This window comes from Salmo salar, chromosome ssa22, assembly GCF_905237065.1.
Source record: "Salmo salar chromosome ssa22, Ssal_v3.1, whole genome shotgun sequence".
Taxonomy (NCBI): Eukaryota; Metazoa; Chordata; class Actinopteri; order Salmoniformes; family Salmonidae; genus Salmo; species Salmo salar.
The window spans coordinates 4804644-4819333 of NC_059463.1; the positions used below are offsets into that span (position 1 = coordinate 4804644).

Here is a 14690-nt window from a genome sequence, read left to right on the forward strand (position 1 = left end):
TATTGTGTTATATTTGAAGATTCGGCCTATATGGAGACCATAACGCATGCTTTTGCCATTAAACATATGTTCTATCAATGCATCATTAGCGCCAAAGATGTTCAACATTATTAGGCTTAATATTAGCAGGTAGGCTATAAATAGGCTACCTATATAATGTTGACGCTGACAGAACGCATGCGTTTCTATACTGTGAACCTGAATGAGCATGGTGATGGCTTTGATGCAAGCAGGGTGTAAATTACCTAACAATTGAAGTCTTTATCTATTCTTTCATAATAGCCCCTGTAATCGCCAACCACCCATTTCCCAAAGATTAATCTGGATTTGTCAATCTGAAATTTGGGAGGTGGGATGTCTTCTCTTCTCCTCCAATGCACTCCATCCTTTTTCCTTCCCTCTCTCCTTTATTGACTCTGAGCGAATCTTCAAAGCGCGCGGACCCTATAATTAAGGGGCGGGCTCTTTCTTTCCAAAGAGGTCTGTGCGCTCGTGCCGGAGTTCTCCCAAACTGTCCTGGGACCACGAGCAGAGAAGAGAACAGTCTATCCAACTTCCCTCTCGACTCTTTGGACTTTGTTTCTCAGGGATGGCTGCATCTATCCTGGAGGTATGGAATATACTTGTATGTGTTTTTGTATTAACTTTTAAGTTGTTTTACAGTTAGGCGCCAATTGCTGCTGTATTTTTCATGAACTGAGTGGCGAGGTAAACTTAATGCGCACTGGTAGGCTACTATATCTGTCTGTTCAGTGCGCTCCTTGAACGATCAGTCATGTCGTTAGCGTATGTTCTTGAGGTAATGGAGAAAATGAGAAAGAACGTTGCACTGTTGACATTCGACAAATAGGCTTTTATAAGACAATATTAGATTGTGAAAACCTATAGGCTACGGCCTAAATATAACGGTTGGCTCTCCATCTGTCAGAATTGGTGTGCGTAACTGCATTCTCTGACTACAATTCTGCCAAAAGCAGGGACTTTATTTTGAAGGTCATCAACAGCATTAAAGTGTAGGTAATATAATTACCATTTGGAATGCGTGTTATAAATGTCAGTCATAGGCCAATGCTGTAATATTTAGGCTTAGCCTATCCAAACTGCTAATGTTACCGTTAGGCACGTTGGATGATATAGCAGACATAGGAAAACACGGAAGCTCTATCTGACCGAAGATTCTTACTGAAAAGTTTGGTTAGGTCCACTGCTTGGACGACAGCTTGGAGCCCACATGCTTGGCAAATCAGTCAACAACAAAATCAACAAGAAACGCTACATTAAGTTACACGCTACGCAATCTCTCTCCAACCCTTCCAAAAAGATTCCACTGCAATTAAAGTATTAGCCTACATCTCTGCCGGTCATCAAAACTTAAGCAGGGGACATAAAAGTTAAGACTCAACGGGGAGAGGGTTGAAAATGGATTGAGAGCAATTAACCTGGAAACGGGAGCTAAGGCAACAGGATACGCTAAGTCGACAGCAGGCGCTTATTAGGGAGACTGGTAAATCCACCCTCAACAGCCATGCGGCGCCCCTGGGGACTTTGTTGCGTCTGTAAGGAGGAGACTACATACCTAAATGGTCTTAAGTGTAATAACTTGAATCTGCCCAATAATCGAGTAGGCTATAGGGTACTAGGGGGGTAACTAGCCTACACTAAGAAGAATGTCATTAATTGTTGTTTTTAGAAAAGGGACGTTTTTAAAGTATGGTGGTTATTGCAGAAGATTATGGCATAGAGTTAATCCATTTAAACTATTTTATTTCGCAATTCTTCTTCAGGATCAGTGGGTCCCCCACGGGACGGTTGAGCTAACATAGGCTAATGCGATTAGCATGAGGTTGTAAGTAACAAGTGCACAGTTATAAACTTGAAAAGTTATTCATAAACGAATTAGGCACATTTGGGCAGTCTTGATACAAAATGTTGAACATAAATGCAACGGTTCATTGGATCAGTCTAAAACGTTGCACATACACTGCTGCCATCTAGTGGCCAACAACAAAAGTATTTTCTTTTCACCAGATCTATTGTGTTATATTCTCCTACATTCACATTTCCACAAAATTCAAAGTGTTCCCTTTCAAATGGTATCAAGAATATGCATATCCTTGCTTCAATGCCTGAGCTACAGGCAGTTCAATTTGGGTATGTCATTTTAGGCGAAAATTGAAAAAAAAGTGTTAGATCCTTAAGAGGTTTTAACTCACCTGCACATTCATTTTCTTTGTTCTTTCTTTGTTGTTCTTTTCCCATGTAATCCATTATGTACAATTGCACTAAATATTATTGAAATATTGCAAGATTTTAAATCCCAGCAGTCTTTAAAATGACATTCAAGAGGAAAAGGTTTTCAATATTTGTTTTGAATTATTAAGAAAAATTAAAATTAATTGGAATATAATATTAGAATGGAATATAACTAAGCTAATTGGAATATAACATTTAATAACAATAAATCATCACTTAACCTTTTACGGCTAGGGGTTCCGCTAACTTTTCGACAACATCCGTTGAAATGGCAGAGCGCGAAATTCCCCAAAAATTATATTTAACTTTCATACATTCACAAGTGCAATACACCAAATTAAAGCTTAACTTCTTGTTAATCTAGCCACCGTGTCAGATTTCAAAAAGGCTTTATGGCGAAAGCAAACCATGCTATTATCTGAGGACAGCACCCGATCAAACAAACACATGACAATCATAATTCAACCCGCCAGGCGCGACACAAAACTCAGAAATAACAATATAATTTATGCCTTACCTTTGAAGATCTTCTTCTGTTGGCACTCCAATATGTCCCATAAACATCATAAATGGTCCTTTTGTTCGATAAATTCCGTCGTTATATCTCCAAAATGTCCATTTATTTGGCGCGTTTGAATCAGAAAAACACCGGTTCCAACTCGCGCAATATGACTACAAAATATCTAATAAGTTACCTGTAATCTTGATCCAAACACTTCAAACAACTTTCCTAATACAACTTTAGGTATTTTTAACATAAATAATCAATCAAATTTAAGACGGGATAAACTGTGTTCAATACCGGATGAAAACAAAGTGCCTTAGAAATCTAGATCCATATAGAAAACCCATTGAAAACACTGTCACCTCAACAAAAAAAAAAATCCTGGATGGTTTGTCCTCAGGGTTTCGCCTGCCAAATAAGTTCTGTTATACTCACAGACATAATTTTAACAGTTTTAGAAACTTTAGAATGTTTTCTATCCAAATCTAATTATATGCATATCCTAGCTTCTGGGCCTGAGTAGCAGGCAGTTTACTTGGGCACGCTTTTCATCCAAAATTCCGAATGCTGCCCCCTATCCCAAAAAAGTTAACTAATTCAGTGTAACATTGATGTCGCATCTCTCATGCTCTGCTATTGCACAATTCTAATTTGTACATAGGTCACAAATTAAGCAATGCCCAGTAAAGTTGGAGCACTACTCATGAAACCACCTCCTGCACTGCTCACACATAATCCAGTCCCGACCTGTGACTGAAAACAGCTCCTCACAGAAAAGGAGCTGTTTTCGGCCTCTCCTCCTGGAGCTTCGACCTCAGGGACAACTCCAATACAACTGCTGCAGCTGTTGGCTGTTGGTTTAAGCAAAAACAAACAAACAAACAAACAAACAAGAGGATTGGTACAATAAACACTTCTAATCACTATATACAAATATATTTATTCCCTAAAATGAGTACTGAATGTATTTTTTGTTAACAACATTTGGAACAAGGGTAGGATGCAGGGTGGAGGTTGTGGCAAAAGTAGATGTGGTGGAGGTAGAGCTTTTGGTGTTAGAGCTGGTGGAGGTACTGTAGAGCTAGTGATGGCAGTGGTAGAGGTGGCAGCGGTGGCGGTAGAGCACTGTGGTTGAATGGAGATTATGCATTGAAAATAAACAACAAAAACAATACATTGGTGTTAGTACAATAAACACTTTCTACCAAGTACATGCTGCTTCTGCTATTTTTCATTCATTTAGATTACTTTTTCTTACCAGCAATGGGCTCAGGCTGCTCTATAACCTCAGTGGCCAAGAAGTCTGCCTCTGTGAAGATGTCCTTTTCAAAGGCCACAGCCCACTGGCCCGGAAGCCTCTACTCCCCTTCTCCACACAAGCCACCTTGTTATAGGCCTTTGCGAAGAGGCCAGCCACTTGGTATATACCTATTTTTTTCCCAGGAATTGTCGTCATCCACTGATCTCCTGCCCTGTTGTAAAGGCCTTCAGACCCTTGAAGACGGTACGGTCTAACGGCTGCATCTTCTGGCTGCAGTGGGGTGGCAGAGTGATGAGAATAACTCCCTGGCCTCTTGCTGTCAAGAAAGCCTCCAGGGTCTTATGGGAGTGGTGCCCATCGATGATAAGGATGTGAGGTTCCTCAGGGGTGCAACCAACACTGTGGGCGAAGTGGTAGAGCCAGTCGTCAAAGATGGCACTTTCGACACAGCCTGAGTCACTTACCCTTCCAACGGACCCTGGAGGTGCTCTAACCAGCAGCTGTTCATTCATCTTCTTCCGGTGGAAGAGGGGCGGTACGTACTGCTCCTCTACACTGATAGCACAAATTACTGTGAAGCCCCTCTGAGCTGGTCATCCGTGCAACCTATACTGCTCCCTTGTTGCAGGCAAAGGTTTCTGGACATTTCGTATTCCAGTCTCATCTATTTTCCAAATCTTTGTTGGCCTGACGTCCCTGATGCGGTTTAAAACGTCCTTGTAGGCCATAAAAAACTGGTCAACCTTATGTTGATTTAAGCCCACGGCCCTTGCAAGACTGGTTGCTTAAAGTATTCACACCCCTTGACTTTTTCAACATTTTGTTGTGTTACAGCCTGAATTTAAAATTGATTCAATTGAGATGTTTCTGGTCACTGGCCTACACATAGTACCCCATAATGTCAAAGTAATTAAAAATGAAACATGAAAGCTGAAATGTCTGAAGTCAATAAGTATTCAACACCTTTGTTATGACAATCCTTCATAAGTTCAGGAGTACAAATTTGCTTAACAAGTCACATAATAAGTTGCATGGACTCTGCAATAATAGTGATTAATATGATTTTTGAATGACTACCTCATCTCTGTACCCCACACATACTGTAAGGTCCCTCAGTCAAACAGTGGATTTCAAACACAGATTCAACCACAAAGACCAATGTCTCGCAAAGGGCACCTATTGATAGGTGGATAAAAAACAGCAGACATTGAATATCCCTTGGAGCATGGTGAAATTATGAATTACACTTTGGACGGTGTATCAATACACTCAGTCACTACAAACATACAGACGTCCTTCCTAACTCCGTTGACGGAGAGGAAGGTAACCGCTCAGGGATTTCACCATGAGGCCAATGGTGACTTTAAAACAGTTACAGAGTTTAATGGCAGTGATAGGAAAAAACTGAGGATGGTTCAACAACATTGTTGTTACTCCACAATCAGTGACGATTTTAGCATGTACAGTTGAAGTCGGAAGTTTACATACACTTAGGTTGGAGTCATTAAAACTCGTTTTTCAGCCTCTCCACAAATTTCTTGCTAACATACTATAGTTTTGGCAAGTGAGTTAGGACATCTACTTTGTGCATGGCACGTAATTTTTCCAACAATTGTTTACAGACAGATTATTTCACTTATAATTCACTGTATCACAATTCCAGTGGGTCAGAAGTTTACATACACTAAGTTGACTGTGCCTTTAAACAGCTTGAAAATTCCAGAAAATTATGTCATGGCTTTAGAAGCTTCCGATGGGCTAATTGACAAAATTTGAGTCAAGTGGAGGTGTACCTGTGGATGTATTTCAAGGCCTACCTTCAAACTCAGTGCATCTTTGCTTGACATCATGGGAAAGTCAAAAGAAATCAGCCAAGACCTCAGAAAAAATTGTAGACCTCCACAAGTCTGGTTCATCCTTGGGAGCAATTTCCAAACTCCTGAAGGTACCACGTTCATCTGTACAAACAATAGTATGCAAGTATAAACACCATGGGACCATGCAGCCATCATACCGCTCAGGAAGGAGACGTCTTCAGTTTCATAGAGATGAATGTACTTTGGTGCGAAAAGTTCAAATCAATCCCAGAACAACAGCAAAGGACCTTGTGAAGATGCTGGAGGAAAAGGTACAAAAGTATCTCTATCCACAGTAAAACGAGTCCTATATCGATATAACCTGAAAGGCCGCTCAGCAAGGAAGAGGCCACTGCTCCAAAACCACCATAAAAAAGCCAGACTACGGTTTGCAACTGCACATGGGGACGAAGATCATACTTTGTCGAGAAATGTCCTCTGGTCTGATGAAACAAAAATAGAACTGTTTGGCCATAATGACCATTGTTATGTTTGGAGGAAAAAGGGGGAGGCTAGCAAGGCGAAGAACACCATCCCAACCGTGAAGCACGGGGGTGGAAGCATCATGTTGTGGGGCTGCTTTGCTGCAGGAGGGACTGGTGCACTTCACAAAATAGATGGCATGATAAGGGAGGAAAATGATGTGGCTATATTGAAGCAACATCTCAAGACATCAGTCAGGAAGTTAAAGCTTGGTCGCAAATGGGTCTTCCAAATGAACAATGACCCCAAGCATACTTCCAAAGTTGTGGCAAAATGGCCTAAGGACAACAAAGTTAAGGTATTGGAGAGGCCATCACAAAGCCCTGAACTAAATCCTACATACAATTTGTGGGCAGAACAGAAAAAGTGTGTGCGAGCAGGGAGGCCTACAAACCTGACTCAGTTACACCAGCTCTGTCAGGAGGAATGGGCCAAAATTCACCCAACTTTTTGTGGTAATCTTGTGGAAGGCTACCTGAAACGTTTGACCCAAGTTAAACAATTTAAGGGCAATGATACCAAATACTAATTGAGTGTATGTAAACTTCTGACCTACTAGGAATGTGATGAAAGAAATAAAAGCTGAAATAAATCATTCTCTCTACTGTTACTCTGACATTTCACATTCTTAAAATAAAGTTTTGATCCAAACTGACCTATTTGTACTAGGATTAAATGTCAGGAACTGTGAAAAACTGAGTTTAAATGTATTTGGCTAAGGTGTATGTAAACTTCCGACTTCAACTGTATATCTTGGTGGGGCAATCAAAAAATTATAATTATGCATGCCAGCAAAGCCACTACACAACACTAAACAATACATTAATTGCACTATAATGGTGACAAACAGTGCCCACAAGCTGTTAGGGCCTACACCTTACCACTGCTACACCTGGCTATCAGCAGAGTCTTGTCTGGCAGTGAAACAGTTCATTCAGCCTCATTTACTGCCTTTAAAAAATATATATAACTGATATGGCTAACTTGCTTAAACAAATGTGGTTTCTACTGACAATTGAGATATACAAACTATGGCATAAGGGGATGACGAGCGGATGAGAGGCAATCCGTATTTTTGATTAAGACATCTATGAGCGAGCTAGGATGGGTGGCAGCGTAGCCTAGTGGTTAGAGCATTGGTTGCAAAAACCGAAAGGTTGCAAGATTGAATCCCCGAGCTGACAAGCTACAAATCTGTCGTTCTGCCCCTGAACAAGGCAGTTAACCCACTGTTCCTAGGCTGTCATTGAAAATAAGAATTTGTTCTTAACTGACTTGCCTAGTTAAATAAAGATAAAAAATATATATATAACTATTTGTTCAGCACTTTTTAAATTTACAGAGGCAGAATTCAGAACATGGGCCATTCTTACAGTTAGAACCGTAGGATAAATAAAGGGTGCATATAAGCAGACAATGAAAGCACTTACAATTTTTGAAGATGACATTTCTCTAAAACAGGCTATAGGCAACATGTGCACCACCAACAGCTAACAGCTTACTACGTGGCCAAATTTTGTCATCAAACTTTGTCATCAAAGTCTGGCATTCTCTGGATTTATGGTGCTTCAAGACAACTGGGAACTCTGAAAAGTACAAGGTTGAATCATGATGACGTCAGTGATCTTCAGGTTGGAGCTCTAGAAAGAGGCCAGTGTTCCCGACTTGCAATTCCCATTGTTGGATGACCGTTCAAAACTTATTTACCTAGTCGGAGCTAGTTTTTTTCTGAGTTCCCATTTGTCTTGAATGCACTATAGTCAGATTTTCCAGTTCTGAGTTTCCAGTTGTTTTGAGCGCGGAAGAAGTAATGCTGGATTGACGGCATGGCCAATGTTGAATGTTTATCCATTTAAGAGACTCTTAAACCCAGAGTTGGGACCACATTCCCACTCCACTAAATAGCAGGCTAGTGATTGCTTTGCAATGCTTGCAGTTAGCCACTGATTCCTTCCAAACCACTCATTGTTGAATTTGTGATTTCCAACTTGTTGTGTAATGTTTATGTCCAGTGGCCGATGAGCACCAATACATTTTATCTATAATTTCTCTTCATTCTTTATCTGAAATGTAAAAAATTTAACTCAGTCCTCAGGCACATTCACTGTCTTATTGATAAGCAACTCCAGTGTAGACATGCCCTTGTGCATTAGGTTATTGTCCTGCTGAAAGGTGAATTCCTCTCCCAGTGCCTGGTGGAAAGCAGACTAAACCAGGTTTTCCTCTAGGATTTTGTCTGTGCTTAACTCTATTCCATAAATGTTGTATCCTTAAAAACTCTGCAGTCCTTAAACGATTACAAGCATACCCATAACATGATGCAGCCACCACTATGCTTGAAAATATGGAGAGTGGTATTCAGTAATGGGTTGTATTGGATTTGCCCTAGACATAACATTTTGTATTTAGGAAAAAAAGTGAATTATTTTGCCAAATGTTCTGCAGTACTACTTTACTGTTTTGTTGTAAACAGGATGAACATTTTAGAATATTTTTATTCTGTACAGGCTTCCTTCTTTTCACTGTAAATTAGATTAGTATTGTGGACAGTGCGACCCGCCATTCTGGCTGCCCCACCTATTTTGAGCCCCACCTGTTTAGCAAAATTATTTATATATATATATATATATATATATATATATATATATATATATATATAATAGTACATTGTTTGCAAACTGATGTGTGAAACATATTCATGCCAAAATAACATGCAAAACAGGCCCCACATTTTTTTTTTGGGGGGGGGGGGCATTAATACGTGTCACATATCAGTTTGCAAAAAACAATGTAAATACAATCATCATCATCATTGAGTTAATAAAGCCTCATACAAACTTAGTCTCTTTTTTGCTTTCTTGAGTAAGGCAGCTCCAAATTTCAGCCTAGCTCAGTGCTTTCTGTGGTGGTGGGGTAGCCAGCGGAAAAATACAGAGTGTAGGGGTTGGTAACGTTCTCTAGTTGCGCCGTGATTGGCTCAGTGTTCTGCCACTCATAGGGACACTACATCACTGCAAAATCGAAGGGTGGAGCTCGGAAATTCAAGCCCCTTGGGTGCTGCCATAGAGTTACATTAGAATTGCCCATCCAGGAAGGCTTTTCTTTCATTCTTCAGTCACTTTGCCAAAACAAGCAGCCTATATCAAGACAGTCATTTCAATTCAGCTGAAAAACGAATTTGAGGGGAAAGCAGAAAAAACAGCCTGCCATACTGTTTTGATTAGTGTTGACACTGACAGAAGCAGAAGTAGTAGCAGCCATTTCCTGTGTGTAATCCCTCCTGTCTCCTAATCTCTCTAGGAGGAAGCTCGTTACGGCTCCAGTTCTTTTGCTATGCTAACCGCCACCAGCAACAAGTTTGGAAGCCCTGTGAGGGACTCAGCCACACCTGGAAAGGCTGGCCCCGGCAGCACCGCTCCAGGCAAGAAGCAGTACAGCATGACCTTAGACCTCCAGAAGAATGGCAGAGGAGGGGAGAGCATTGAGAACTCCTACACTGGGTTGTTCAGCTCCGGAGGGGGGCTACTCACGCCCACCGAGAGTCCACCGCCGTCTTCTGGGGGGTACACGTCTGAGTACAACCCCTTCTCCCACTCCTTCCAGACCTCCATGTCCCAGGAGCAGTCCTTGCTGGTGTCCAAGGCCCACAGCACAGCCGACTGTCTGACCAGCGTCTACACCTCCCTGGACATGACCCACCCCTACGGCTCCTGGTACAAGGCTGGCATCCACCCCAGTATCACTGCCGCCCCCTCCAATGCCACATCCTCCTGGTGGGAAGTCCACCCCAACACCAACTGGTTAAGTGCTGCCCAGCCCCAGCCCCAGACCGACAGCCTCCAGGGCTCGCTCCAGCCCATCCCTCCCCAAGCCTCCCTCAGCCCCCAGCTGCCCAGCTACGCCTCTGACTTCACCTCCATCAATGCAGCTCAGTACCCCTCAGTGAGCCTGGGCTCCTCATCACACCTCCTCCAGTCCTCCCAGCACATGCTGCCTCAGGACATGTACAAGCCCAAGCAGGTGTCCGGCGGGGGGCTGATGGAGAGTCAGATGGGCCTGAAGCCTGCAGCTGGATCACGAGGGTATGGAGGAACCACCACTGGCAGGTCCTCCTGTGACTGTCCCAACTGCCAGGAGTTGGAGCGGCTGGGGGCCTCAGCTGCATCCCTGAGGAAGAAGCCTGTCCATAGCTGCCACATCCCAGGGTGTGGGAAAGTCTATGGGAAGGCCTCGCATCTCAAGGCCCACCTCCGCTGGCACACTGGGGAGAGACCCTTCGTCTGCAACTGGCTGTTCTGTGGGAAGCGCTTCACACGCTCCGACGAACTGGAGAGGCATGTCCGCACACACACGCGGGAGAAGAAGTTCACCTGCCTGCTGTGTAACAAGAGATTCACCCGCAGTGACCACCTCAGCAAGCACCAGAAGACGCACGCAGAGTCTGCCCTGCAGCAGGGAAAGACTGGGGAGGGAGAGGCCCAGGACCCCAGGAATGAGGAGATGGCAGACCCCAATAAACCCAACACGGCCGTGCAGAATAATGGAGGAGTCCCTAGTGACCCAACTAACAAAGGAGAGAAAACTGGTTCAGGCAATGGGGTGGAAACAAGCAGTGGACTGCTGGAGATCTAACTTCATTCTATGTGTTGTCTTGTAGGGTTAGTTGTGGCACCGTTGTTGTGCTGCAAAGTTAAGTATGTAGCTAAAGACAAACATCATTCTTTTGTATTAGTACATGCTTCCCACACTCTGACATTGTTTGTCAAAGGATGCATTTGTCATAGATCAAGATAACCGGGCAGGCAGGTTGAAAATACACATTCTGTGGACCACACACACACATGTACACACAGCCACCACACACAACATTTCTTCATTTTCTGCAAGAGCAGAGGTAATATTACTAGGAAGCCAAAGAAGAAAATAAGTGTAGATAGTATGAGGGAGTTTATGGGGCATTGCTTACTCCATAAAGTTTCATTTTGTACTTTATTACTTCAGTAAGAAACAGACAAATAGTGGTTTAATCTGATACTGCATCCATTTTGTTTTTGGGTTTGCAAATGTGTATGCTTCCTCTGATGTATTATTTAATTTTATATTTACACAAATAATCTAATTTATGTCTTATATTATAAGAATTAAAGATGATCTTGCATTGTGCAGACAGCGTATTATTGCCTAATAAATGGGAAGTTAAAGCTGGCCATTGATGATAATTTAGTAATTAAGATTTTTGTTGTTTCTTTTATTTATTGATTATAACTAAGATGCTGTTGTTGGTGCTGTAGTGTTTGAAGGTTTAGTTGTTTCTGAAAACTACTATTTCTACATGACCTTTCTATTGTGAAGTCTGCACACCTGCCACGTTGATAGTTGATGAACGCCTTTAGTGTATTGTGCTTGGCTGATTCTAGAGCAGTGTTATTTTTCTACCCTTTTCTGTTTTTTGATAAACCTCTTTACAACTAACTGTAATGAAAATGACACTTGCAACAACAATATTAAAACACTTAAGTTAGATAGAGATCAGATGGTATATTTTCATATCCTACATTTATCACACTAATGCATGATGGATATTTTGGATATTAAACTCTGGATATTTTGTGCATGGACGTCAAGAAGACTTTGGCAGTTTGAACGTTTGCAGAATGTGAAATGAGCTAAATAATTATATTACGTAAATAATAACTCATGGTCTTGGTAGAGGAGTATGTATGAGTGTCATGGTTTGGAAGTCATGACATGGAAAGGTGCTTTAGTAAAAAACTATGCAATTTACTTCCATTGGTGTTATTTACATGTTTTCAACCCCCTAAGTCTCCTCTCACCACTTAGTTCCATGAAGGTTTATATTGCAGAGGTAGCAAGTGTTAACAAAAGTCTTAAGGTAAAATGCTGCATAGAAATCACACGTTAAACTCTCCTGTCCATTCCTCCCTCTTTCATCTTTCCATCCCTCTGTCCTCTAAATGCCTCTTTCTATTGCCATAATCTTACTGCCTGTATTCCCCTCCACCTTGATCTCCTTGCCTCCACCTCTTAACCAAAATACCTTCATTATCTTCTTGCAGGCGCCACAAACAAAGCGGTCGACTGAGATTTACTCTCTGGTCGACACAATAACCCCTTTGACAGCGCCACTGTAGTTACACCACTATAGTTACCACGGAGACAATCAGGTCTCTCTTCAGCCTCAGAGTCAATTAGACCTAGCAATGGTCCAGTTAAGTGAGGGAAGGAGGGAGGGAATGGGAGGAAGAAGGGAGATGGAGGAGGAAAGTAATTGCATGGTTTATTGAGGGAGGTGTCTAAACAAAAGGCTAAAATTAAAGTTGGAGATAGATAAAGGACGAAAAACATGAGGATGTGGACTGGACGGAATAGTTTCTGCATAGGAGAGGACCTACCTGAAGGTATGGATTACTGAGGTTAAATTAGAATTAAGTGATTGTCAAGAGAGGTTATGTACAACAGGTGTTGAGGGAGAAGACTGAGGAACATGGACATTAGTGTTGTCAATAACAAGGTACTAAATACATTTTCCTTTGAAAGGAAAGGAAGGGTAATATGGTTGGTGGATGGAAGGCAGCACAACGCAGTTTATGGGATTACAAAAATTGCTTATTTGAATCCAAACAATTTTTCTTATCATTTAGAAAGATATATTTGAGATTCAATTCACATTTTATTAGTGAGAAAATGTGTTTGCACAGTGTGTTATACAGTGAAACAATTTCAACATTACATTTCAGAACATGTCACATTAAAGGACAGCTTTCCTCAAGCACTTCAAAGCTGTCCTAACCCCCACCCCCAACTCCCAACCCCCATACAGATTCCCCTGTCCTGCTCTTCCATTTACACCATCCCTTCCCATGCCTCATGGTTCCAATTTAACTCTTCTAATGAGCTGTAGTTGAGGTCCATTTCTATAAAACATCCCCAGGCCCAGTCTGTCATCAGGGAGTGACATGTTTATAGTGGTCTGAAGTGGGTGCACTGCTCCTGCCGCACTGCTCTATGCTGTCCAGTCCACAACATATAAAAGGTCTGTAGTGGGGGAATGGGTAGGGGGGGTAGGGTGTGTCAGGCAAGGCAGAGTGGAGACAGGGGGTAGAGGAGGGTCAGTGGCTTTTAAGTAGTCTTGTACAACTGGTATTTTGCTCCCTGTTTAATATAGCTACCCCAGCCGGTTAGCACAGCAGCAGTGGTGGTAACTGGTAACCTTAACTTTATTTTTAGGAAGCTTAAAATACGGTCATAAAAAGATAAATGTATAGCAAGTGAAAAACTGACAATCTGGTCAAACTGTACCATATGTCTCTCTCTCTCTCCTACTACCCCCCTACCCCAGACTCACAACCGTTTAACATGGATTCTCTATCCAAATGACGCCTAACCAACCTGTTAAAACCACGGACACTGTCTATTCCCCCACCCAACTCATTGCGTGGCCTCATTGCAAACATTCAATCAAACCATGTTTAGTTTAGGAGTTAAGAAGATAGAACATAGAAGAATAACATGGACTGAGATACAGTTCAATAACCTCACCAAGCTTTATGAACCATCATCACCACTCAGATTTGTCCCTGTGGCAATGTTTTCCTTTTAAAAAGAAATATAGATTGTTAGAATGTCTCAGCATATGTTAATGACACAGTCTTTCCTGCCTTTATCTTATCATGGCTGAAAAGCTGCTGAAACAATGGAGTTTACAGACAAAGCTGATGGGAACTTGTGGAGCAGAGCTTCCCCAAGACGCCCCAGCCCCTGGGTGTAAGAGGGCTGGAGGTATTAAACACAGGACAAAGGCACAGGTGTCTGCAGGTGTGACTAGGGTCTATCAACAGGGCTGGAGGCTGGGGAGAGAGGGAGAAAGGGAGGAGCGATGGCTGGAGGGGGAGAGAGGGAGGAGAATGTTGACAGTAGGCTCAGCAACCAGGCAATAATTAAAAACAAGATAAGACCTGAGAGAGTGGGGAAAGAGGGGAACAGGGAAAAAGGGGGAACTGACCTCTCTAAACCACAACAAGACTGATCGGTCAGTGAGGTCAGGAAGATAGAGGGAATAAACAGAGAGAAAACATTTAGTTTGGAAGGAATAGACCCAGTTCAGTTTTATTACCTTAAAAAAAACAATTGTTCTGCTTAAAAGTAATTCCATACCAACACTCCAAACTCAACATGTCACAGAGAATGTCGTTAACCAGGGCCTGGAATACAGCAGGAGCATTGGTCAGTCCGAATGGCATCACCAGATATTTGTAGTTCCCGCTAGCCGTGTTAATAGCGGTATTCCACTCATCCCCTTCCCGTATCCGTA

General features: G+C 42.2%; 1 protein-coding gene across 1 annotated transcript; it reads left to right on the plus strand.

Annotated features, from left to right (window-relative positions):
* Positions 1-506: 506 nt before the first annotated feature.
* LOC106582663 (transcription factor Sp7-like) lies at positions 507-12142 on the plus strand. Its single transcript, XM_014165937.2, has 2 exons — positions 507-610; positions 9659-12142. The coding sequence occupies exons 1-2, from the start codon at positions 590-592 to the stop codon at positions 10988-10990; spliced, it is 1353 nt and encodes a 450-aa protein (XP_014021412.2). The 5' UTR covers positions 507-589; the 3' UTR covers positions 10991-12142.
* Positions 12143-14690: the final 2548 nt, after the last annotated feature.